We start from the raw sequence: 26,097 nt of genomic DNA, 5'->3' as shown, positions 1-26,097 counted from the left end.
GTGCATTGTTGCATTTATTCCCACATAACATTCTGTGTTATTATTGTGTATAAAATCATGTTCATTGTTGCATTTATTCCCAAATAACATTCTGTGGTATTATTGTGTATAACATCCTGTGCATTGTTGCATTTATTCCCACGTAACATTCTGTGGTATTATTGTGTATAACATTCTGTGCATTGTTGTGTTTATTCCCACATAACATTCTGAGGTATTATTGTGTATAACTTCCTGTGCATTGTTGTATTTATTCCCAAATAACATTCTGTGGTATTATTGTGTATAACATCCTGTGCATTGTTGCATTCCCTTACTTTAGGGCAGGCTTGCAAACTATGGCCCTACAGCTGTTGTGAAATTACACATCCCAGCATGCCTTGCCATAGTTTTAGCATTATTATTAATTACACCATTAGCGCAAAGTGTTAATCCCCCCTTTTTATAGTTTTAGCATTCCCTAATAGAAAAACTGTGGCAAGGCATGATGGGAATTGTAGTTTCACAACAGCTGGGGGGCCATAGTTTGGACATGTCTGCCTTAGGACTACATTTCACTGTGTACAATTTCTTCTGCCCAGCCTCTAATAGCTTCTTTGTCTATCGGAAGACCTGGGGGCATCTGAGTACGGGGCGGACCTATCTGCCCTGGAAAGGCGGCTATAGCCGAAGTCTTTGGCTGCAGGAGGCTAAAGGACTGCTGGGCATGGCGGAAATTGCGTCAGTGTGGTCAGAGGCTGCTAGTTTGTGCAACAAATGATGGGTTCAGTTGTTATGGTTGGTGGGTTGGATTTATTTCATACGCCACAGTGACTTATTTCATTCCTCAGAGACGGTGATGGACATCAGGACACCAAGGACAATTGTGCTGAAATTCCCAACAGTTCTCAGTTGGACTCAGACAATGATGGTATTGGGGACGAGTGTGACCAAGATGATGACAATGACGGAATCCCAGACTACATTCCACCAGGTCCAGACAACTGCCGGCTGATAAATAACCCAAACCAAAAAGACACGGATGGTAAGTAAATCAGAGCTATGAGGACAAATATGGTTACTTAGATTGTTTTTCTTCATGGACTGATGTCTGGCCTTCTAGCTTTCTTTTATGCTTTCTTCAATTTCTCAGTGTTTCTTCTTGCCAATTTTCCCCAAATATAATGCCCGCTTCTAATTCTAGTGTATTATATATTCTCCTATTAATATTGCCATCATGCCCTTGTGCGGCCAGAAGGTCACCGCTCTCCCACCCTTACAGTAAAGAATCCTTTCTATACTGGTGGTAAGACCTTCCTCCTTCTACTAAGGTCAGTAGAACTAGTCCAGAGATTCCATCTCAGCCCCCATCCAGATACCACAATTAGACAAAGGGGTATCTAACCTTCTGCTTCCACAGGGGATGGAATTGGAGATGTGTGCGAGACAGACTTCGATAACGACTCTGTAGCTGATGTTTATGACGTCTGTCCTGAGAGCGCGGAAGTGACACTCACCGACTTCAGGGCCTATCAGACGGTAATTCTGGACCCAGAGGGGGATGCTCAAATAGACCCAAACTGGGTGGTTCTCAACCAGGTAATGTTGACTGTTCTTTATCCCATTGAATAGTTAAATTTCTTGATTCTGGTATGATTCCCGGTACTGGTGCATTCCATGATGCTGGTGTGTTCCCTGAGGCTGGCTCGTTCCCTGACTCCCTGAGTTCCCTGATCTTGGTGCTTTCCCTGACCCTGCATTCCCTGATGTTGGTACATTCCCTGAATACCTGCGTTCCCTGGCATTGGTGCATTTCCTGACTCCCTGCATTGCCTGACATTGGTGTATTCCCTGACTCCCTGCGTTCCCTGACGGTGCGTTCCCTGACTCCCTGCATTCTCTGACTCCCTGAGGTTGGTGCATTCCCTGACGTTGGTGCATTTCATGACTTCCTGCGTTCCCTGACATTGGTGCATTCCCTGACTACCTGTGTTCTGTGATGTTTTTGCGTTCCCTGACTCCCTGCGTTCCCTGATGTTGGTGCGTTCCCTTACTCCATGAGTTACCTGAGGCTGGTGCGTTCCCTGACTCCCTGAGGCTGGTGCGTTCCCTGACTCCCTGCGTTCCCTGACTCCCTGCGTTCCCTGACTCCCTGCGTTCCCTGACTCCCTGCGTTCCCTGACTCCCTGCGTTCCCTGACTCCCTGCGTTCCCTGACTCCCTGCGTTCCCTGACTCCCTGCGTTCCCTGACTATTATGTACCCTGGTGCTGTTACGTTCCCTGTCGCTGTTACGTTCCCTGTCGCTGTTACGTTCCCTGTCGCTGTTACGTTCCCTGGCGCTGTTACGTTCCCTGACGCTGTTACGTTCCCTGGCGCTGTTACGTTCCCTGACGTTCCCTGACGCTGTTACGTTCCCTGACGCTGTTACGTTCCCTGACGTTGGTGCATTTCATGACTTCCTGCGTTCCCTGACATTGGTGCATTTCCTGACTACCTGTGTTCTGTGATGTTTTTGCGTTCCCTGACTCCCTGCGTTCCCTGATGTTGGTGCGTTCCCTGATGTTGGTGCGTTCCCTGACTCCCTGCGTTCCCTGACTCCCTGCGTTCCCTGACTCCCTGCGTTCCCTGGCGCTGTGGCGTTCCCTGGCGCTGTTGCGTTCCCTGGCGCTGTTGCGTTCCCTGGCGCTGTTGCGTTCCCTGACGCTGTTGCGTTCCCTGGCGCTGTTGCGTTACCTTTTGCTGGAATGCTCCCTGACACTCGTGCTTTACATGAAGCTCATACTGTATATACCCCTATATACACTGTTCCCCCCCCACCATATACTGCCCCTATATACACACTGCACCCCTCCTCATATACTGCACCTATATAAACTGCACCCCCACCATATGCTGCCCCTATATACACACTGCACCCCCCCAACCATATACTGCTGCTATATACACTGTCCCCCACCACATACTCTCCCTATATACACTGCACCCCCACCACATACTGACCATATATGCACTGAACCTCACACCATATATTGCCCCTATATACACACTGCACCTCACAACATATACTACCCCTATATATACACTGCAGCTCACACTATATACTACCCCTATATAAAGACTGCACCCCCAACATATACTACCCCTATATACACTGCACCCCACAGATTCTAACATAGTAACATAACATAGTAACAGTAATTAAGGCTGAAAAAAGACGTTAGTCCATCTAGTTCAACCTATCTGACTAGTAACTACTGACGTGTAACTACTGACCTGAGTAAGTCATATCTATAGGATTCCCTTAGTGGCCAAAATGTATCCAGTTTTGATGTAAATTCATTAACAGTAGTTGCTGTCACCACCCCCACCGGCAATGAGTTCCAGAATGTTACTGCTCTAATGGTGAAGAATCCTCCTTAACTCAGTACGGAATTTATTTTCCTCGAGCCTCAGTACATGCCCGCGTGTCCTAAGTATAGGCCTGTTACTGACCAATCATCTCCCAGTTCCATATGATTCCCAATCCTGTATTTGTACATACTAATCATATCCCCTCTCAGCCTCCGTTTCTCCAGCGAGAAGATATTCAGCCTGGTTACCATATCTTTGTATTCTAGTGATTTGAGACCTGTTACTAGCTTAGTCGCCCTTCTCTGTACCTGTTCCAATTCATTTATGTCCTTTTTTTAACAGGGCTGGGCAATTGCGACCCTCCAGATGTTGATGAACTACACATCCCAGGATGCTTTGCATTAGTTTTGCTTTGTGGCCATGCTGAAACGGATGCAATGCATGCTGGGATGTGTAGTTCATCAACATCTGGAGGGCCGCAATTGCCCAGCCCTGTTTTTTAAGGTGCGGTGCCCAGAACTGAACACAATATTCCAAGTGTGGTCTCACCAATGCCTTATAAAGAGGCACTATCACATTGGCATCCCTTGAATCCATACCCCTGTTAATGCATGCCAGTGTCCGGTTTGCTTTTGCTGCTGCACTTGAGCAGTGTGCACTATTACCCAATTGTTCATCTATGATGACCCCCAAATCCTTCTCTTCAGCAGAATTCCCTATAATAACTCCATTTAGCCAGGGGCGTAGCTAAGGGTTCATGGGCCCTGGTGCGAAAGGTCAGCTTGGGGCCCCCCTACATACAACAAAATCTACACGTCCCAGCATGCCCTGCCACAGATTTTAGATAATAGATTTCTAATTTCTATACCCCGGGTATATTATGTAGCACATACACTGTATACAGCAATATGTACTGTGGGTATATCCCTCTTATATTCTCACACTGGTGTAGTACACATCACCAATTATATACAAGGCTGATATATACTCATATTTATCAGTATAGAGCCCAGTGCTGATGCCCATCTACACCATAATAACTGCTATATTAGAGGAATAATACTGTGCCACAGGGGCCACACGCTGCTGGTAACAAGCCTATGGCTGAGGGTGGGACAGGGCCCCGGTCGCTGTATTGGGATATATAGTTATGATGTCCCCCCTCAGCCTCAGCCCCACAGCAGCACACGTGTAAGGCCAGGAGGCGCCGTGTCCCCACCAGCAGCAGCAGCAGCTCCGGGCGTCACATAGAGACACTGTGTATCTATGTCACCCGCTCCTCCCTATCCCGCACCCCTGTCTATGGGGACACTCACCAGCCGGCACCACCTCTCACCCGGACACAACAGCAGGTCACACACAGTGTGCGTTTCCGCGAACTTCCGGTATCTGCGTTCCACTCTGCTTCCGGCTTTTGCGGTCCAGGCTTCTCTACTTCCGGATTGTGTGTTTCATCGTATTGCCGCGTGACGTCAGCGCGACGCACGCGGGCCCGCAAAGCAGCACTGGGAACGGGAGCGTTCTGTTCCCTTCCCTCTTCCAGGACAGTGGCGGGGGTTGGGCCCCCTGGCTCAGGGGCCCGGTCGCATCTGCGACCGCTGCGACCCCTGTAGCTACGCCACTGCATTTAGCCTATAAGTAGCTTGTTCATTTTTGTTCCCATAATTAATTACTTTACATTTATCAACGTTAAACTGCTTTTTCCACCTTTCCAGTTTATTTAAGTCACTTTATAGTGTTTCCACATCCTCTCCTGAGTTAATTTCCTTACTCAGTTGCGTGTCATCCGCAAATAATGCAATTTTACTCACTATGTCCCTTTCATTAATGAATATATTAAACAAGGTGGGTCCCAATATTGAACCTTGCGGGACTCCACTTTGGACCTTACCCCAGCTGAAATGTATGCCATTTACGACCACTCTCTGTCCCCTTCTGTGCAACCAGTTTTTAATCAAATTACAAAATGTATCTCCTAACCCTAAATTACAGAGTTTCATTAATAACCTTTTATGAGGCACCGTTTCAAAAATTTTAGCGAAATCAAGCCATATTACATGAACAGATTTCCCTAAGTCCAGCCTCCTACTGACTTCTTCATAGAAGTGAATTAAAGTCTGGCATGATCTATATTTTACGAACCCATGCTGAGCCTTACTTATCACTTTCTCCTCTTCTAAGAAATTTTGGATACTATCTCTTATTATTCCCTCTAATATTTTCCCCACAATGGATGCAAGGCTGACCGGTCTATAATCTTCAGGGTTAGTTTTGCTACCTTTCTTCCATACTGGTACTACGTTAGCTATGCGCCAGTTCCAGAGGTTGATTCCTCGAATATCAGATATAATTCTTTTAGTATTCTAGGGTGTATTTCGTCCGGGCCAGGAGATTTGTTACTATTTAGGTCTATTTTTGACTATTTCCTCACTCAAACATACAGTTTGGGAGCAATCAAGAGCCGAGCAATTAATCTGTGGGAGATCGTCTGAAGATTCTTCCCTTGTAAATACAGAAGCAAAAAAATCATTAAATAATTCAGCTTTCCCTTCTATTACCAGGGTACCCAGCTTATTTCTTAGTGGGCCAATATTTCCCGTTTATATAACTGTGGATTTTTTGGGGATTAGATTTGCTATCTGCAGCCATTTTACGTTCAGTCTCTAATTTAGCCATCTTGATTGTATTTTTACATTTCTTATTACATTCTTTATATGCAGCAAATGATTTGGGTGTCTTATCTTGCTTAAACATTTTGAATGCCCTCCTTTTTTTTAGCTATTTCAAATTTGACGTTGCTGTTTAGCCACATCGGTTTCCTTTTGACGTTTGTTTACCCCAGGAAAAACGGTATCAGTGCCCTCCAGCAGTTTTTTTAAACCACTATATACACTGCACCCCCACCATATACTGCCCCTATGTACACACAATGCACATCCCACTGTATACTGCCCCTGTATACACTGCACCCCCATATACACTCCACCTCACACAGTATACACTGCACCCCCACCATATAAGGCCCATTTATATACACTGCACCCCACCATATACTGCCCCTATATACACTGCACATGCCCTGCCATATACTACCCCTATATATACTGCACCCCTACCATATACAGCCCCTATATATGCACGGCACCCCTACCATATACTGCCCCATATACACTGCACCCCCCACCATATACTGCCCCTATATACACTGCACCCCCCACCATATACTGCCCCTATATACACTGCACCCCACCATATACGGGCCCTATATACACTGCACCCCACCATATATGGCCCCTAGATATACACTGCACCCCACCATATACTGCCCCTATATACACTGCACACGCCCCTGCCATATAATACCCCTATATACACTGCACCCCTACCATATACGGCCCCAGGGTCAAACGCAGGATTTTCAGAAGGGCTTTCCAGCGGGGAGGAGCAAAGCACGGAGATGGACACTTAGGTGACCCAGTATATGCCGGGTCAGTTAAAGTATTATAGATAGACCAAATGTATATAAATAATAATAATAATAATAAAAACAATAATAAAAAATAATAATAATAATTATATATATATATATATATATATATATATATATATATATGTGATTCATCGGGCGCTCTTCACACCGTCGTAATGGGCTGCGCCCCCTTAATTTGTGAACGTTTGTATTGTGAGAAATATGGTTAGAATTGTATGACAGATGCCTGTATTGCAACTTGAGTTATAGGTGAAATTTGTTAAATAGAGAGCATATGATTTGGAAGGGGGTGTGTATTGTTTTGTTTAATCAAAAAGCAGTTACAGAGTAAGATGTACATTGATAGTGTGGAGGGTACAGTGACATTTGTGGGGGTGTGGGGGGGGGGGTGCGTGTTGTTTAGGTGTGTGTGTGTGCAATAGTATAGTAGGGTGTTTTTGAGTCAGCGGCTCCCCACTGACGGAGGTCACGACACAGGAAAACAGGAGGCTGGGTAGTGATTGGGGTGTGTGGGCATAAGGGGGACTAAAGAGGAGGGTTGGGGACACTCTGCAGCTTCTGCCAGTGGGTGAGGGTCCAGCGTGGCAGCACAGGACGGTGCCCCTGAGTCAGTGTCTCCTCCTACTGGGTGGGAGTTAGGGTGCATGAGAGCAGGAGGCTGGGCTATGAGGCATGTTAGGGGTATGTGGGCAACACAGCGTCAGCGACTCCCCAGTGGTGAAAGTTACGGTTCAGGAGAGCAGGAAGCTGGGAAGTGATAGGGGTGTGTGGGTATGAGGGGGACTAAAGAGGAATGTGGGGGACACTGTGCAGCTTCTGCCAGTGGGTGAGGGTCCAGCGTGGCAGCACAGGAGTACAGGACGGTGGCCCTGAGTCACTGGTGTGTGGAGCTGGAGCAGTAACCAGCTGCTGGAAGGCTGATATCTCTGGTACTGGGAACAGTAGAGACAAGCTGCTAGTGTCCCTCAAAGGGGGAGAGTCCCAGCTTTTGGAATATACCATCAGAAAATCTCTAAGTCAGACAGAACCTGAAATATCTGACTGGGAAGAGCAATTAACAGGCTTGGATGGGGACCACTGCTTTGAAGTCAGATATCTCCGGTTCCCAAGGGCCAATTTTTAAATTCTTGTACCAATGGAAAGAGGGGACCCTCAGCTTTCAGCCTAGGGCTCTTAGACTCCTGGGGGGTTTCCATGTATTCATAAACCCCCCTGCGTGCGCCACTGGGCCCCTATATACACTGAACACGCCCTGCAATATACTAGCCCTATATACACTGCACCCCACCATATACTGTACTGCTCCTATATACACTGCACCCCCATCATATACTGCCCCTATATACACTGCACCCCTACCATATACTACCCCTATATATACTGCACCCCTACCATATACTACCCCTATATACACTGCACCCCTACCATATACTACCCCTATATACACTGCATCCCTACCATATACTACCCCTATATACACTGCACCTCTACCATATACTGCCCCTATATACACTGCACCCCCATCATATACTGCCCCTATATACACTGCATCCCTACCATATACTACCCCTATATACACTGCACCTTTACCATATACTGCCCCTATATACACTGCACCCCTACCATATACTACCCCTATATACACTGCACCCCTACCATATACTACCCCTATATACACTGCATCCCTACCATATACTACCCCTATATACACTGCACCTCTGCCATATACTGCCCCTATATACACTGCACCCCCACCATATACTGCCCCTTTATACACTGCACCCCCTACCATATACTGCCCCTATATAAACTCCACCCCCCACCATATACTGCTTCCTAAAATCCAGCCCTGGTGTCTGTCATTTTCACAACTTCTAACTAGTAATGTAATTGTGTTATCTCCATTGTGTATACATAGCGTCATGTGATGTCACTGTTTCTCTCCATTCTGTATACATAGTGTCATGTGATGTCACAGTTTATCTCCATTGTGTATACATAGTGTCATGTGATGTCACTCTCTCTCCATTGTGTATACATAGTGTAACGTGATGTCACTGTTTCTCTCCATTGTGTATATATATATATAGTGTCACGTGATGTCACTGTTTCAATCCTTTGTGTATACATAGTGTCACGTGATGTCACTGTTTCTCTCCTTTGTGTATACATAGTGTCACGTGATGTCACTGTTTCTCTCCTTTGTGTATACATAGTGTAACATGATGTCACTGTTTCTCTCCATTGTGTATACATAGTGTAACGTGATGTCACTGTTTCTCTCCTTTGTGTATACATAGTGTAACATGATGTCACTGTTTCTCTCCATTGTGTATACATAGTGTAACATGATGTCACTGTTTCTCTCCATTGTGTATACATAGTGTAACATGATGTCACTGTTTCTCTCCATTGCAGGGAATGGAAATTGTACAAACCATGAACAGTGATCCCGGCCTGGCAGTGGGTGTGTAACTGTCCCGTATTATAAGACAGATATCCCATAAATCTCTATTATTTCCAGTCATATCTACACTATCTATCAATATTTGCCAACATTATACAGCTCTGCCACCTGTCCTTCCTCTTTCCCTTTACACACTGTACTACACGGCACTGCCGCCTGTCCTTCCTCTTTCACTTTACACACATCACTGCCACCTGTCCTTCCTCTCTTTCCCTTACACACGTCACTGCCACCTGTCCTTCCTCTCTTTCCCTTTACACATGGCACTGCCACCTCTCCTTCCCCTCTTTCCCTTACACACGGCACTGCCACCTGTCCTTCCTCTCTTTCCCTTACACACGGCACTGCCACCTGTCCTTCCTCTCTTTCCCTTTACACACGGCACTGCCACCTGTCCTTCCTCTCTTTCCCTTTACACACGGCACTGCCACCTGTCCTTCCTCTTTCCCTTTACACATGGCACTGCCACCTGTCCTTCCTCTTTCCCTTTACACACGGCATTGCCACCTGTCCTTCCTCTTTCCCTTTACACATGGCACTGCCACCTCTCTTGCCTCTTTCCCTTTACACATGGCACTGCCACCTGTCCTTCCTCTTTCCCTTTACACATGGCACTGCCACCTGTCCTTCCTCTTTCCCTTTACACACGGCATTGCCACCTGTCCTTCCTCTTTCCCTTTACACATGGCACTGCCACCTCTCTTGCCTCTTTCCCTTTACACATGGCATTGCCGCCTGTCCTTCCTCTTTTCCTCTTGCACACCGATCTGCCACCTGTCCATCCTTTCTTTCCCCTTACACATCGCACTGCCTCCTCTCCTTCCTATTTCCCTTAACACACTCCACTGTCACCTGTCCTTCCTCTCTTTCTCCTTACACATTGCACTGCCACCTGTCCTTCCTCTATTTGGGGCGCATTTATCAAGATCGCATTTACAATGCGATCTGGGCGGAATATTACCGCCCAGGATCGCATTGTAAAATGCGATCACATCACCCGAATGCATCAAGTTTGAGGGCGCAGGGACAGGGCTCCGAAGCCCTGACCCGGAAGCCGGGGGGGTCTACGCATGCGCGGTTATGCGCTGACCCCCGCTGACCGCACTGCCACTCGATCAGAGATCCCTGCTGTGGTCCCCTTTAATACATTTAGGTGATACTTAGTATTTGCGGCTAAACCCCGAAAACGTGTGTTTTCGGGGGATTTAGCCGCAAATATTGTTTGATAAATGGGCCCCTTTAACCCTTACACACAGTACTGTCTCATGTCCTTCCTCTTTTTCCCCCTACACACCACACTGCAGCCAGTCAGTGGCGTACGCAGGGGGGTATTTCTGAGTATCCAGAAACCCCCCAGGAATCTAAGGGTCCTAGACTGAAAGCTGAGGGTCCCCTCTTTCCATGGGTTTAAGAATTTAAAAAATTGGCCCTTGGGAATAGGGAAGCCAATCCCGGGGCATTTTTTCAATCCCGGGATTCGGGATTGAAAAATGCTCAATCCCGGGATTCCCGGAATCCCGGGATTGGCTTTCCTAATTAAAAGACTGCCCCACAATCACTTACATTTTGAGGGGTTGCTGGGTGGGGGGACGGGTCGTCAATGACGCTGGGTGCGTACTGGCTGGGTGGGCGGGTGGATGCGCTGGCTGGTTGGGTAGGCACACTGGCTGGGCGGGCGGGTAGGCACACTGGCTTGGCGGGCGGGTAGGCACACTGGCTGGGCGTGCTGGCTGACTGGGTGGTGCGGCATCACAATGCCGGGCGAGACCTCTTCCTGCGCAGCGTGACCGCTGATCTCACGCTGAGAGTTCACGCTGCGCAGTGCTGCCGGGAGAAGTCGGGCAGCGTCTGAGCGATGCTCAGATGCTGCCCGGCATTAGACTGCACGCATGCGCAGTCTAATCCCGAAATCCCGGGATTGGAAACTCCAATCCCGGGATTGAAATCCCGGTGTTTTGGGGGCCAAATCCCGGGATCCCGCCGATCCCGATCCCGGGATTGGCCACCCTACTTGGGAACCGGAGATATCTGACTTCAAAGCAGTGGTCCCCATCCAAGCCTGTTAATTGCTCTTCCAAGTCAGATATTTCAGGTTCTCTTTGACATAGGATTTTTCTGAGAGTATGGGGGACATTTACCAAAATGGATTCGTAGAAAAAAGGTGTATTCGTAGGGAGAAATACACCTTTTTTTTTACGAATTTGTATTTTCGGGATTTACAATCCCAAAAATACAACAATTCGTAGTCCTAAAGATGGAACATTCGTATTTGTATTTACAAATACGAATGTCTACACCATCGATAGGATACGACAGAAATCACCATTCAAAAGAATGGTGGTTTCTGATTTACTAAGCAGCCGTACTGATAATACGGCTGCTTAGTGGTGTAAAACACCCACGCAAATACGACAGGAAAATAGAACACCATTTTCCTGTTCTATTTGCGTTTTAGCCTGCACGGATCAGTCAGATCCGTGCAGGTTTCAGTGTAAAAAAAATAGAAAAATTAAATAAATAAAAAAAAAAAACGGCGTGGGGTCCCCCCCACAGCCGAAACCAGCACCAGGCTGACAGAGCCTGGAGCCGGTAATTAAAAATCAGGGAACCCGACAAATAGGGGTTCCCTGATTTTTAACAACCAGCCCCAGGCTCCTGCTCTGGGGCTGGTTCCCAAAATACGGGGGACAAAATGACTAGGGGTCCCCCGTATTTTAAGAACCAGCCCCAGGCAAAACCAGCCAGCAGGGTAATGCCACAGCCGGGGGGAGACTTTTTATGCAAGTCCCCCCGGCCAAAGCATTAACCCTACCGACCAGTCAGCCTGGCCAGGGGCCCTGGGGGAGTGGGGACCCCCCCAATAAAGGGGTCCCCCCCCTCCAGGACTTACCTGACCAGGCTGAAGCCTGGTGCTGTCCTCGATGCCCCTGGGCGGTGGGCATCGAGCTGATAGTGGTGTAAAAAATAGAACAAACAATTGTTTTTTACTGTGGCACTACAAGTGCCAGCAAGCTGGGGTCTACACTGCTGTTGTGTGTGTGTGTGTGTGTGTGTGTGTGTGTGTATGTGTATATATATATATATATATATATATATATATATATATATATATTATTATTTATATACATTTGGTCTATCTATAATACTTTAACTGACCCGGCATATACTGGGTCACCTAAGTATCCATCTCCGTGCTTTGCTCCGCCCCTCTCTGGAAACCCCCTTCTGAAAATCTTGCGTTTGCCCCTGAGCCTGTCCTTCATCTCTTTCCCTTTACACACTGCACTATCACCTCTCTTGCCTTTTTCCCCTTACACACCGTACTGCCACCTGTCCTTCCTCTCTTTCTCATCACACACCACACTGCCGCCTCTCCTTCCCCTAACACACTGTACTGTCTCCTGTCCTTCCTCTTTTTCCCCTTACACACCGCACTGCAGCCTGTCCTTCATCTCTTTTCCCTTACACATTGTACTGTCTCCTGTCCTTCCTATTTTTCCCCTTACACACCACACTGCAGCCTGTCCTTCATCTCTTTCCCCTTACACATTGTACTGTCTCCTGTCCTTCCTATTTTTCCCCTTACACACCGCACTGCAGCGTGTCCTTCATCTCTTTCTCTTTATACACTGCACTATCACTTCTCTTGCCTCTCTTTCCCTTTACACACGGCACTGCTACCTGTCCTTCCTCTTTTTCCCCTTATGCTGGCCATATACTTGTGAGATATTGTATACAATCCTTCAATTTCTACCTCATCTGGCCGAGAAATCATATGATTGTATGCACAAAATGTGTACCATTCGACGCAATGCGCGGGCACGCTCGAATGTTGCGTCTTATGTGCTGCACATAATATTTCCATTTATACAACACACTGTCACCTGTCCTTCCTCTCTTTCCCCTTACACACGGCACTGCAGCCTATCATTTATCTCTTTACCTTTATACACTGCACTATTACCTCTCTTTCCTCTCTTTACACATTGTACTACCGGCTGGCCATTGTCTTTACCTTTACACACTCCACTGCCACCTGTCCTCCCTCTCTTTTCATTTATACAAAACACTACCACCTGTCCTTCCTCTCTTTCCCCTTACACACCACACTGCCACCTGTCCTCCCTCTCTTTTCAGTTATACAAAACATCACCTGTCCTTCCTCTCTTTCCCCTTACACACTGCACTGCAGGTGGCAGTGCGGTGTTTAAGGGGTAAGAGCAAAAGGACAGATGGCAGTGCAGTGTGTAAGGGGAAAGAGAGGAAGGACAGGTGGTAGTGTTTTGTATAACTGAAAAGAGAGGGAGGACAGGTGGCAGTGCGGTGTGTAAGGGGAAAGAGAGGAAGGACAGGTGGTAGTGTTTTGTATAAATGAAAAGAGAGGGAGGACAGGTGGCAGTGGAGTGTGTAAAGGTAAAGACAATGGCCAGCCGGCAGTACAATGTGTAAAGAGAGGCAAGAGAGGTAATAGTGCAGTGTGTAAAGGTAAAGAGATAAATGATAGGCTGCAGTGCCGTGTGTTAGGGGAAAGAGAGGAAGGACAGACGGCAGTGCAGTGTGTAAGGGGAAAAAGAGGAAGGACAGGAGACAGTACAGTGTGTTAGGGGAAGGAGAGGCGGCAGTGTGGTGTGTGATGAGAAAGAGAGGAAGGACACTGCCGCCTGTCCTTCCTCTTTCACTTTACACACGGCACTGCCACCTGTCCTTCCTCCCTTTCCCCTTACACACTGCACTGCCACCTGTCCTCCCTCTCTTTCCCTTTACACACTGCACTGCCATCTGTCCTTTTGCTCTTACCCCTTACACACCGCACTGCCACCTGTCCTTCCTCTCTTTCCCATTACACACCACACTGCCGCCTCTCCTTCCCCTCACACACTGCACTGTCATCTGTCCTTCCTCTCATTCCTCTTACACACCGATCTGCCACATGTCCATCCTATTTTCACTTACACATTGCACTGCCATCTGTGCTTCCTCTCTTTCCCCTTACACACTGCACTGTCACCTGTTCTTCCTCTCATTCTCCTTACACACTGCACTGTCACTTGTCCTTCCTCTCTTTCCTCTTACACACCGATATGCCGTCTGTCCTTCCTCTCTTTCCCCTTACACACTGCACTGCCGTCTGTCCTTCCTATCTTTCCCCTTACACACTGCACTACCGTCTGTCCTTCCTCTCTTTCCCCTTACACACTGCACTGCCATCTGTCCTTCCTCTCTTTCCCCTTACACACTGCACTGCCATCTGTCCTTCCTCTCTTTCCCCTTACACACTGCACTGCCGTCTGTCCTTCCTGTCTTTCCCCTTACACACTGCACTACCGTCTGTCCTTCCTGTCTTTCCTCTCTTTCCTCTTACACACCGATATGCCGTCTGTCCTTCCTCTCTTTCCCCTTACACACTGCACTGCCATCTGTCCTTCCTCTCTTTCCCCTTATTACACACTGCACTGCCATCTGTCCTTCCTGTCTTTCCCCTTACACACTGCACTGCCGTCTGTCCTTCCTCTCTTTCCCCTAACACACGGCACTGCAGCCTATCATTTATCTCTTTACCTTTACACACTGCACTATTACCTCTCTTGCCTCTCTTTACACATTGTACTGCCGGCTGGCCATTGTCTTTACCTTTACACACTCCACTGCCACCTGTCCTCCCTCTCTTTTCATTTATACAAAACACTACCACCTGTCCTTCCTCTCTTTCCCCTTACACACCGCACTGCCACCTGTCCTCCCTCTCTTTTTAGTTATACAAAACACTACCACCTGTCCTTCCTCTCTTTCCCCTTACACACTGCACTGCCATCTGTCCTTTTGCTCTTACCCCTTAAACACTGCACTGCCACCTGTCCTTCCTTTCTTTCCCATTACACACCACACTGCCGCCTCTCCTTCCCCTCACACACTGCACTGTCATCTGTCCTTCCTCTCATTCCTCTTAGACACTGATCTGCCACATGTCCAACCTATTTTTGCTTACACATTGCACTGCCATCTGTTCTTCCTCTCTTTCCCCTTACACACTGCACTGTCGCCTGTTCTTCCTCTCATTCTCCTTACACACTGCACTGTCACCTGTCCTTCCTCTCTTTCCTCTTACACACCGATCTGCCATCTGAACTTCCTCTCTTTCCCCTTACACACTGCACTGCCGTCTGTCCTTCCTTTCTTTCCCCTTATACACTGCACTACCGTCTGTCCTTCCTCTCTTTCCCCTTACACACTGCACTGCCATCTGTCCTTCCTCTCTTTCCCCTTACACAATGCACTGCTGTCTGTCCTTCCTGTCTTTCCCCTTACACACTGCACTGCCATCTGTCCTTCCTGTCTTTCCTCTCTTTCCTCTTACACACCGATATGCCGTCTGTCCTTCCTCTCTTTCCCCTTACACACTGCACTGCCATCTGTCCTTCCTCCCTTTCCCCTTATTACACACTGCACTGCCGTCTGTCCTTCCAGTCTTTCCCCTTACACACTGCACTGCCGTCTGTCCTTCCAGTCTTTCCCCTTACACACTGCACTGCCGTCTGTCCTTCCTGTCTTTCCTCTCTTTCCTCTTACACACCGATATGCCGTCTGTCCTTCCTCTCTTTCCCCTTACACACTGCACTGCCGTCTGTCCTTCCTCTCTTTCCCCTTATTACACACTGCACTGCCATCTGTCCTTCCTCTCATTCCTCTTAGACACTGATCTGCCACATGTCCAACCTATTTTTGCTTACACATTGCACTGCCATCTGTTCTTCCTCTCTTTCCCCTTACACACTGCACTGTCGCCTGTTCTTCCTCTCATTCTCCTTACACACTGCACTGTCACCTGTCCTTCCTCTCTTTCCTCTTACACACCGATCTGCCATCTGAACTTCCTCTCTTTCCCCTTACACACTGCACTGCCGTCTGTCCTTCCTTTCTTTCCCCTTATACACTGCACTACCGTCTGTCCTTCCTCTCTTTCCCCTTACACACTGCACTGCCATCTGTCCTTCCTCTCTTTCCCCTTACACAATGCACTGCTGTCTGTCCTTCCTGTCTTTCCCCTTACACACTGCACTGCCATCTGTCCTTCCTGTCTTTCCTCTCTTTCCTCTTACACACCGATATGCCGTCTGTCCTTCCTCTCTTTCCCCTTACACACTGCACTGCCATCTGTCCTTCCTCCCTTTCCCCTTATTACACACTGCACTGCCGTCTGTCCTTCCAGTCTTTCCCCTTACACACTGCACTGCCGTCTGTCCTTCCAGTCTTTCCCCTTACACACTGCACTGCCGTCTGTCCTTCCTGTCTTTCCTCTCTTTCCTCTTACACACCGATATGCCGTCTGTCCTTCCTCTCTTTCCCCTTACACACTGCACTGCCGTCTGTCCTTCCTCTCTTTCCCCTTATTACACACTGCACTGCCATCTGTCCTTCCTCTCTTTCCCCTTATTACACACCGATATGCCGTCTGTCTTTCCCCTTACACACTGCACTGCCGTCTGTCGTTCCTGTATTTCCCCTTACACACTGCACTGCCTTCGATCCTTCATCTCTTTCCCCTTACACACTGCACTGCCATCTGTCCTTCCTGTCTTTTCCTTACACACTGCACTGCCGTCTGTCCTTCCTGTCTTTCCCCTTACACACTGCACTGCCGTCGGTCCTTCATCTCTTCCCCCTTACACACTGCACTGCCATCTGTCCTTCCTCTCGTTCAACATACAACAACACTGCCCCCTGTCCTTCCTCTGATATCAGTTTTTTGCTTGCAGGTTACACAGCCTTCAATGGTGTGGACTTTGAAGGGACATTTCACGTGAACACAGTGACAGATGATGATTACGCTGGGTTTATCTTCAGCTACCAGGACAGTGCTAGTTTCTATGTTGTGATGTGGAAACAGACTGAGCAGACTTATTGGCAGTCTACTCCTTTCCGGGCTGTGGCAGAACCAGGCCTCCAGCTAAAGGTGAATAGCTCCTCACACACTATGCTACCATGTCTTTTGGGTATGAAGAGTGAAATGTTGATGTACCGCGCTATAAATTCAGCAGCTCTTACAATGAAATTATTATATGGTAAAAAAGAGGGCTAATAATGATCATTTATGTGAACACCTGGAAATATCAATGTTTCCGATCTCCTCATACCAAATCTCCTAAAAGGAGTGTAAACATTGATTTTTAGCAAAAGTAATTTTACCCGGCATTTTTTATTTCCAGGTATTCACTTAAATGATCATTATTAGCCCTCTTTTTTCCTTTCTCATGAAGAGTGAAATGACTAGTAGCATCAAACTGTATTACCCACAATGCCACAGTACGTAGTCTGGTCAAATACTCCTACTCCTATCATAGAAGGAACCACTACTGGTAGGATTACACAGCACCATAGTATACCACAATCTGTGTGGCACTGTGTGACTTCCCTCTAGTGTAGGATTACACAGCACCATAGTATACCACAATCTGTATGGCACTGTGAGACGTCCATCTACTGCTAGGATTACACAGCACCATAGTATACCACAATCTATATAGCACTGTAACTTTGCCCTCTACTGGTATTATTACACAGCACTGTAGTATACCACAATCTGTATGGCACTGTAACTGTGCCCTCTAATGGTAGGATTACACAGCACCATAGTATTCCACAATCTATATAGCACTGTAACTTTGCCCTCTACTGGTATTATTACACAGCACTGTAGTATACCACAATCTGTTTAGCACTGTAACTGTGCCCTCTACTGGTAGGATTACACAGCACCATAGTATTCCACAATCTGTGTGGCACTAGGAGACTCCCCTCTAGTGGTAGGATTACACAGCACCATAGTATACCCACAATCTGTGTGGCACTAGGAGACTCCCCTCTAGTGGTAGGATTACGCAGCACCATAGTATACCCACAATCTGTGTGGCACTAGGAGACTCCCCTCTAGTGGTAGGATTACGCAGCACCATAGTATACCACAATCTGTGTGGCACTAGGAGACTCCCCTCTAGTGGTTAGATTACACAGCACCATAGTATACCACTATCTGTGTGGCACTAGGAGACTCCCCTCTAGTGGTAGGATTACACAGCACCATAGTATTCCACAATCTGTGTGGCACTAGGAGACTCCCCTCTAGTGGTAGGATTACACAGCACCATTGTATACCCACAATCTAGTGGTAGGATTACACTAGCGGGGGAGACTCCCCACTAGTGGTAGGATTACACAGCACCATAGTATACCACAATCTGTGTGGCACTAGGAGACTCCCCTCTAGTGGTTAGATTACACAGCACCATAATATACCACTATCTGTGTGGCACTAGGAGACTCCCCTCTAGTGGTAGGATTACACAGCACCATAGTATTCCACAATCGGTGTGGCACTAGGAGACTCCCCTCTAGTGGTAGGATTACGCAGCACCATAGTATACCCACAATCTGTGTGGCACTAGGAGACTCCCCTCTAGTGGTAGGATTACACAGCACCATAGTATACCACAATCTGTGTGGCACTAGGAGACTCCCCTCTAGTAGTAGGATTTCACAGCACCATAGTATACCCACAATCTGTGTGGCACTAGGAGACTCCCCTCTAGTGGTAGGAGTACACAGCACCATAGTATACCCACAATCTGTGTGGCACTAGGAGACTCCCCTCTAGTGGTAGGATTACACAGCACCATAGTATACCCACAATCTGTGTGGCACTAGGAGACTCCCCTCTAGTGGTAGGATTTCACAGCACCATAGTATGCCCACAATCTGTGTGGCACTAGGAGACTCCCCTCTAGTGGAAGGAGTACACAGCACCATAGTATACCCACAATCTGTGTGGCACTAGGAGACTCCCCTCTAGTGGTAGGATTACACAGCACCATAGTATACCCACAATCTGTGTGGCACTAGGAGACTCCCCTCTAGTGGTAGGATTACGCAGCACCATAGTATACCACAATCTGTGTGGCACTAGGAGACTCCCCTCTAGTGGTAGGATTTCACAGCACCATAGTATGCCCACAATCTGTGTGGCACTAGGAGACTCCCCTCTAGTGGAAGGAGTACACAGCACCATAGTATACCCACAATCTGTGTGGCACTAGGAGACTCCCCTCTAGTGGTAGGATTACACAGCACCATAGTATACCCACAATCTGTGTGGCACTAGGAGACTCCCCTCTAGTGGTAGGATTACGCAGCACCATAGTATACCACAATCTGTGTGGCACTACGAGACTCCCCTCTAGTGGTAGGATTACACAGCACCATAGTATACCACAATCTGTGTGGCACTAGGAGACTCCCCTCTAGTGGTAGGATTACGCAGCACCATAGTATACCCACAATCTGTGTGGCACTAGGAGACTCCCCTCTAGTGGTAGGATTACGAAGCACCATAGTATACCCACAATCTGTGTGGCACTAGGAGACTCCCCTCTAGTGGTAGGATTACACAGCACCATAGTATACCCACAATCTGTGTGGCACTAGGAGACTCCCCTCTAGTGGTAGGATTACACAGCACCATAGTATACCCACAATCTGTGTGGCACTAGGAGACTCCCCTCTAGTGGTAGGAGTACACAGCACCATAGTATACCCACAATCTGTGTGGCACTAGGAGACTCCCCTCTAGTGGTAGGATTACACAGCACCATAGTATACCCACAATCTGTGTGGCACTAGGAGACTCCCCTCTAGTGGTAGGATTACACAGCACCATAGTATACCCACAATCTGTGTGGCACTAGGAGACTCCCCTCTAGTGGTAGGAGTACACAGCACCATAGTATACCCACAATCTGTGTGGCACTAGGAGACTCCCCTCTAGTGGTAGGATTACACAGCACCATACTATACCCACAATCTGTGTGGCACTAGGAGACTCCCCTCCAGTGATAGGATTACACAGCACCATAGTATTCCACAATCTGTGTGGCACTAGGAGACTCCCCTCTAGTGGTAGGATTACGCAGCACCATAGTATACCCACAATCTGTGTGGCACTAGGAGACTCCCCTCTAGTGGTAGGATTTCACAGCACCATAGTATACCCACAATCTGTGTGGCACTAGGAGACTCCCCTCCAGTGATAGGATTACACAGCACCATAGTATTCCACAATCTGTGTGGCACTAAGAGACTCCCCTCTAGTGGTAGGATTACACAGCACTATAGTATACCCACAATCTGTGTGGCACTAGGAGACTCCCCTCCAGTGATAGGATTACACAGCACCATAGTATTCCACAATCTGTGTGGCACTAGGAGACTCCCCTCTAGTGGTAGGATTATGCAGCACCATAGTATACCCACAATCTGTGTGGCACTAGGAGACTCCCCTCTAGTGGTAGGATTTCACAGCACCATAGTATACCCACAATCTGTGTGGCACTAAGAGACTCCCCTCTAGTGGTAGGATTACGCAGCACCATAGTATACCACAATCTGTGTGGCACTAGGAGACTCCCCTCTAGTGGTAGGATTACGCAGCACCATAGTATACCCACAATCTGTGTGGCACTAGGAGACTCCCCTCTAGTGGTAGGATTACGCAGCACCATAGTATACCCACAATCTGTGTGGCACTAGGAGACTCCTCTCTAGTGGTAGGATTACGCAGCACCATAGTATACCCACAATCTGTGTGGCACTAGGAGACTCCCCTCTAGTGGTAGGATTACGCAGCACCATAGTATACCACAATCTGTGTGGCACTAGGAGACTCCCCTCTAGTGGTAGGATTACGCAGCACCATAGTATACCACAATCTGTGTGGCACTAGGAGACTCCCCTCTAGTGGTAGGATTACACAGCACCATAGTATACCACAATCTGTGTGGCACTAGGAGACTCCCCTCTAGTGGTAGGATTACGCAGCACCATAGTATACCCACAATCTGTGTGGCACTAGGAGACTCCCCTCTAGTGGTAGGATTACGAAGCACCATAGTATACCCACAATCTGTGTGGCACTAGGAGACTCCCCTCTAGTGGTAGGATTACACAGCACCATAGTATACCCACAATCTGTGTGGCACTAGGAGACTCCCCTCTAGTGGTAGGATTACCCAGCACCATAGTATACCCACAATCTGTGTGGCACTAGGAGACTCCCCTCTAGTGGTAGGATTACGCAGCACCATAGTATACCACAATCTGTGTGGCACTAGGAGACTCCCCTCTAGTGGTAGGATTACGCAGCACCATAGTATACCACAATCTGTGTGGCACTAGGAGACTCCCCTCTAGTGGTAGGATTACGCAGCACCATAGTATACCCACAATCTGTGTGGCACTAGGAGACTCCCCTCTAGTGGTAGGATTACACAGCACCATAGTATACCCACAATCTGTGTGGCAGTAGGAGACTCCCCTCTAGTGGTAGGATTACACAGCACCATAGTATACCCACAATCTGTGTGGCACTAGGAGACTCCCCTCTAGTGGTAGGATTACGCAGCACCATAGTATACCCACAATCTGTGTGGCACTAGGAGACTCCCCTCTAGTGGTAGGATTACGAAGCACCATAGTATACCCACAATCTGTGTGGCACTAGGAGACTCCCCTCTAGTGGTAGGATTACACAGCACCATAGTATACCCACAATCTGTGTGGCACTAGGAGACTCCCCTCTAGTGGTAGGATTACCCAGCACCATAGTATACCCACAATCTGTGTGGCACTAGGAGACTCCCCTCTAGTGGTAGGATTACGCAGCACCATAGTATACCACAATCTGTGTGGCACTAGGAGACTCCCCTCTAGTGGTAGGATTACGCAGCACCATAGTATACCACAATCTGTGTGGCACTAGGAGACTCCCCTCTAGTGGTAGGATTACGCAGCACCATAGTATACCCACAATCTGTGTGGCACTAGGAGACTCCCCTCTAGTGGTAGGATTACACAGCACCATAGTATACCCACAATCTGTGTGGCAGTAGGAGACTCCCCTCTAGTGGTAGGATTACACAGCACCATAGTATACCCACAATCTGTGTGGCACTAGGAGACTCCCCTCTAGTGGTAGGATTACGCAGCACCATAGTATACCACAATCTGTGTGGCACTAGGAGACTCCCCTCTAGTGGTAGGATTACGCAGCACCATAGTATACCCACAATCTGTGTGGCACTAGGAGACTCCCCTCTAGTGGTAGGATTACGCAGCACCATAGTATACCCACAATCTGTGTGGCACTAGGAGACTCCCCTCTAGTGGTAGGATTACGCAGCACCATAGTATACCCACAATCTGTGTGGCACTAGGAGACTCCCCTCTAGTGGTAGGATTACGCAGCACCATAGTATACCCACAATCTGTGTGGCACTAGGAGACTCCCCTCTAGTGGTAGGATTACGCAGCACCATAGTATACCCACAATCTGTGTGGCACTAGGAGACTCCCCTCTAGTGGTAGGATTTCACAGCACCATAGTATACCCACAATCTGTGTGGCACTAGGAGACTCCCCTCTAGTGGTAGGATTACGCAGCACCATAGTATACCCACAATCTGTGTGGCACTAGGAGACTCCCCTCTAGTGGTAGGATTACACAGCACCATAGTATACCCACAATCTGTGTGGCACTAGGAGACTCCCCTCTAGTGGTAGGATTACGCAGCACCATAGTATACCCACAATCTGTGTGGCACTAGGAGACTCCCCTCTAGTGGTAGGATTACGCAGCACCATAGTATACCCACAATCTGTGTGGCACTAGGAGACTCCCCTCTAGTGGTAGGATTACACAGCACCATAGTATACCCACAATCTGTGTGGCACTAGGAGACTCCCCTCTAGTGGTAGGATTACGCAGCAGTAGACGCAAAATTCAGACGCAGTGTCAACACTGAGGTGCCGCCGAGTCACTACGCTGACAGGTCATTGTGGCGCCACAATGACCTGTCAGCGCACAGATGACAGTGTATCATTGCATTGCTGCTGGAGCATCTGAGACACTCCTGCGTATCACACAGATGGAGCGCCTCTCTGCCGGCGCCCGCATGATCCCCTCTCCACAGGAGAGAGGATATCATGCGGGCACAAGCGCTCACTTCACAGGAGGTTAGGTTGTAGCAGTGCTGGGCTGCCTTGGAGGAGTCCGCGTAGGACGCTGATAACGTACATGACAGAAGTAAGGCGCCAGGCGCTGCCACCCTGAAACTAAACAAGTAACCAGCTGGCAAGCAGCCAGAATTCAAACAGTCGCTACGCTGATAGCGCAGCTGAAGGCAGTCTGGCAAGCTGCCAATATGCAAGCTAGAGCGTCTCGCGCTGCCCCCGTGAAACTAAACAAGTACCATTCTTGCTCATCTCCAGGCTGTAAAATCAAAGACCGGACCAGGAGAGCAGCTGCGTAATGCCCTGTGGAACACAGGACACACCCCTGACCAGGTCCGGCTGCTGTGGAAAGACCCACGTAATGTTGGCTGGAAAGACAAAACCTCCTACCGCTGGCAGCTCATGCATCGGCCTCAGGTCGGCTACATTAGGTGAGACTGTAATGGAGCATGCCGTGGCTGGTTAACTGGCTGGGGGGGGGTTATGGCTTCTGAAATACCACTAGCACCATAATATAGCAATGGCAATGTAATATAGCACCATCACTGTAATATACCACTGGCACCGCAATATAGCACCGGCACAGTATATACCACCGGCACCACAATATAGCACCAACACTGTATATAGCACCGGCACAATATAGCACCAACACTGTATATAGAACCGGCACAGTATATACCACCGGCACCACAATATAGCACTGGCACAGTATATACCACCGGCACCATAATATAGCACCAACACTGTATATAGAACCGGCACAGTATATACCACCGGAACCACAATATAGCACCAACACTGTATATAGCACCGGCACAGTATATACCACCGGCACCACAATATAGCACCGGCACAGTATATACCACCGGCACCACAATATAGCACCAACACTGTATATAGAACCGGCACAGTATATACCACCGGCACCACAATATAGCACTGGCACAGTATATACCACCGGCACAGTATATACCATCGGCACAGCAATATAGCACCAACACTGTATATAGAACCGGCACAGTATATAGCACCGGCACCACAATATACCACTGACAACAACGTAATATACCACCAGCAGTGTATATAGCACCGACACCACAATATACCACTGACACCACAATATAGCACCGGCACCACAATATACCAATGACAACGTAAAATACCACCAGCAGTGTATATAGCATCGACACCACAATATACCACTGACACCACAATATAGCACCGGCACCACAATATACCACTGACAACGTAATATACCACCAGCAGTGTATATAGCACCGACACCACAATATACCACTGACAACGTAATATACCACCAGCAGTGTATATAGCACCGACACCACAATATACCACTGACAACTTAATATACCACAAGCAGTGTATATAGCACCGACACCACAATATACCACTGACAACGTAATATACCACCAGCAGTGTATATAGCACCGACACCACAATATACCACTGACAACGTAATATACCACAAGCAGTGTATATAGCACCGACACCACAATATACCACTGACAACTTAATATACCACAAGCAGTGTATATAGCACCGACACCAAAATATACCACTGACAACTTAATATACCACAAGCAGTGTATATAGCACCGACACCACAATATACCACTGACAACGATATATTCCACAAGCAGTGTATATAGCACCGACACCACAATATACCACTGATAACGTGTATAGCACCGACACCACAAGAAACCACTGACAACTTAATATACCACAAGCAGTGTATATAGCACCGACACCACAATATACCACTGACAACTTAATATACCACAAGCAGTGGATATAGCACCGACACCACAATATACCACTGACAACTTAATATACCACAAGCAGTGTATATAGCACCGACACCACAATATACCACTGACAATGTAATATAGCACCGACACCACAATATAGCACCGGCACCACAATATAGCACCGGCACCACAATATACCACTGACAACGTAATATACCACCAGCCGTGTATATAGCACCGACACCACAATATACCACTGACAACGTAATATACCACAAGCAGTGTATATAGCACCGGCACCACAATATACCACTGACAACTTAATATACCACAAGCAGTGTATATAGCACCGACACCACAATATACCACTGACAACTTAATATACCACAAGCAGTGTATATAGCACCGACACCACAATATACCACTGACAACGATATATTCCACAAGCAGTGTATATAGCACCGACACCACAATATACCACTGATAACGTGTATAGCACCGACACCACAATATACCACTGACAACTTAATATACCACAAGCAGTGGATATAGCACCGACACCACAATATACCACTGACAACTTAATATACCACAAGCAGTGTATATAGCACCGACACCACAATATACCACTGACAATGTAATATAGCACCGACACCACAATATACCACTGACACCACAATATAGCACCGGCACAATATACCACTGACAACGTAATATACCACCAGCCGTGTATATAGCACCGACACCACAATATACCACTGACAACGTAATATACCACAAGCAGTGTATATAGCACCGACACCACAATATACCACTGACAACGTAATGTATCACCAGCAGTGTATATAGCACCGACACCACAATATACCACTGACAACGTAATATACCACCAGCAGTGTATATAGCACCGACACCACAATATACCACTGACAACGTAATATACCACCAGCAGTGTATATAGCACCGACACCACAATATACCA

At 47.7% G+C, this 26,097-nt stretch overlaps 1 protein-coding gene across 7 annotated transcripts in view; it reads left to right on the top strand.

Moving 5' to 3' along the window:
• THBS3 (thrombospondin 3) overlaps positions 1 to 26,097 on the top strand; it is a 90,884-nt gene that overhangs the window by 49,505 nt on the left and 15,282 nt on the right. For all 7 annotated transcript variants that reach the window (XM_083167702.1, XM_083167704.1, XM_083167701.1 and 4 more), the window contains 5 exons: positions 831 to 1,024; positions 1,400 to 1,578; positions 9,240 to 9,288; positions 17,043 to 17,239; positions 23,602 to 23,774. In XM_083167702.1, the coding sequence (XP_083023828.1) occupies positions 831 to 1,024; positions 1,400 to 1,578; positions 9,240 to 9,288; positions 17,043 to 17,239; positions 23,602 to 23,774 (792 nt within the window). The remainder of the gene's footprint in view (positions 1 to 830; positions 1,025 to 1,399; positions 1,579 to 9,239; positions 9,289 to 17,042; positions 17,240 to 23,601; positions 23,775 to 26,097) is intronic.

This window comes from Crinia signifera, chromosome 12 (genome assembly GCF_055691185.1).
Source record: "Crinia signifera chromosome 12, ASM5569118v1, whole genome shotgun sequence".
Classification (NCBI taxonomy): domain Eukaryota; kingdom Metazoa; phylum Chordata; class Amphibia; order Anura; family Myobatrachidae; genus Crinia; species Crinia signifera.
This window is presented reverse-complemented; position numbering and strand designations above follow the sequence as displayed.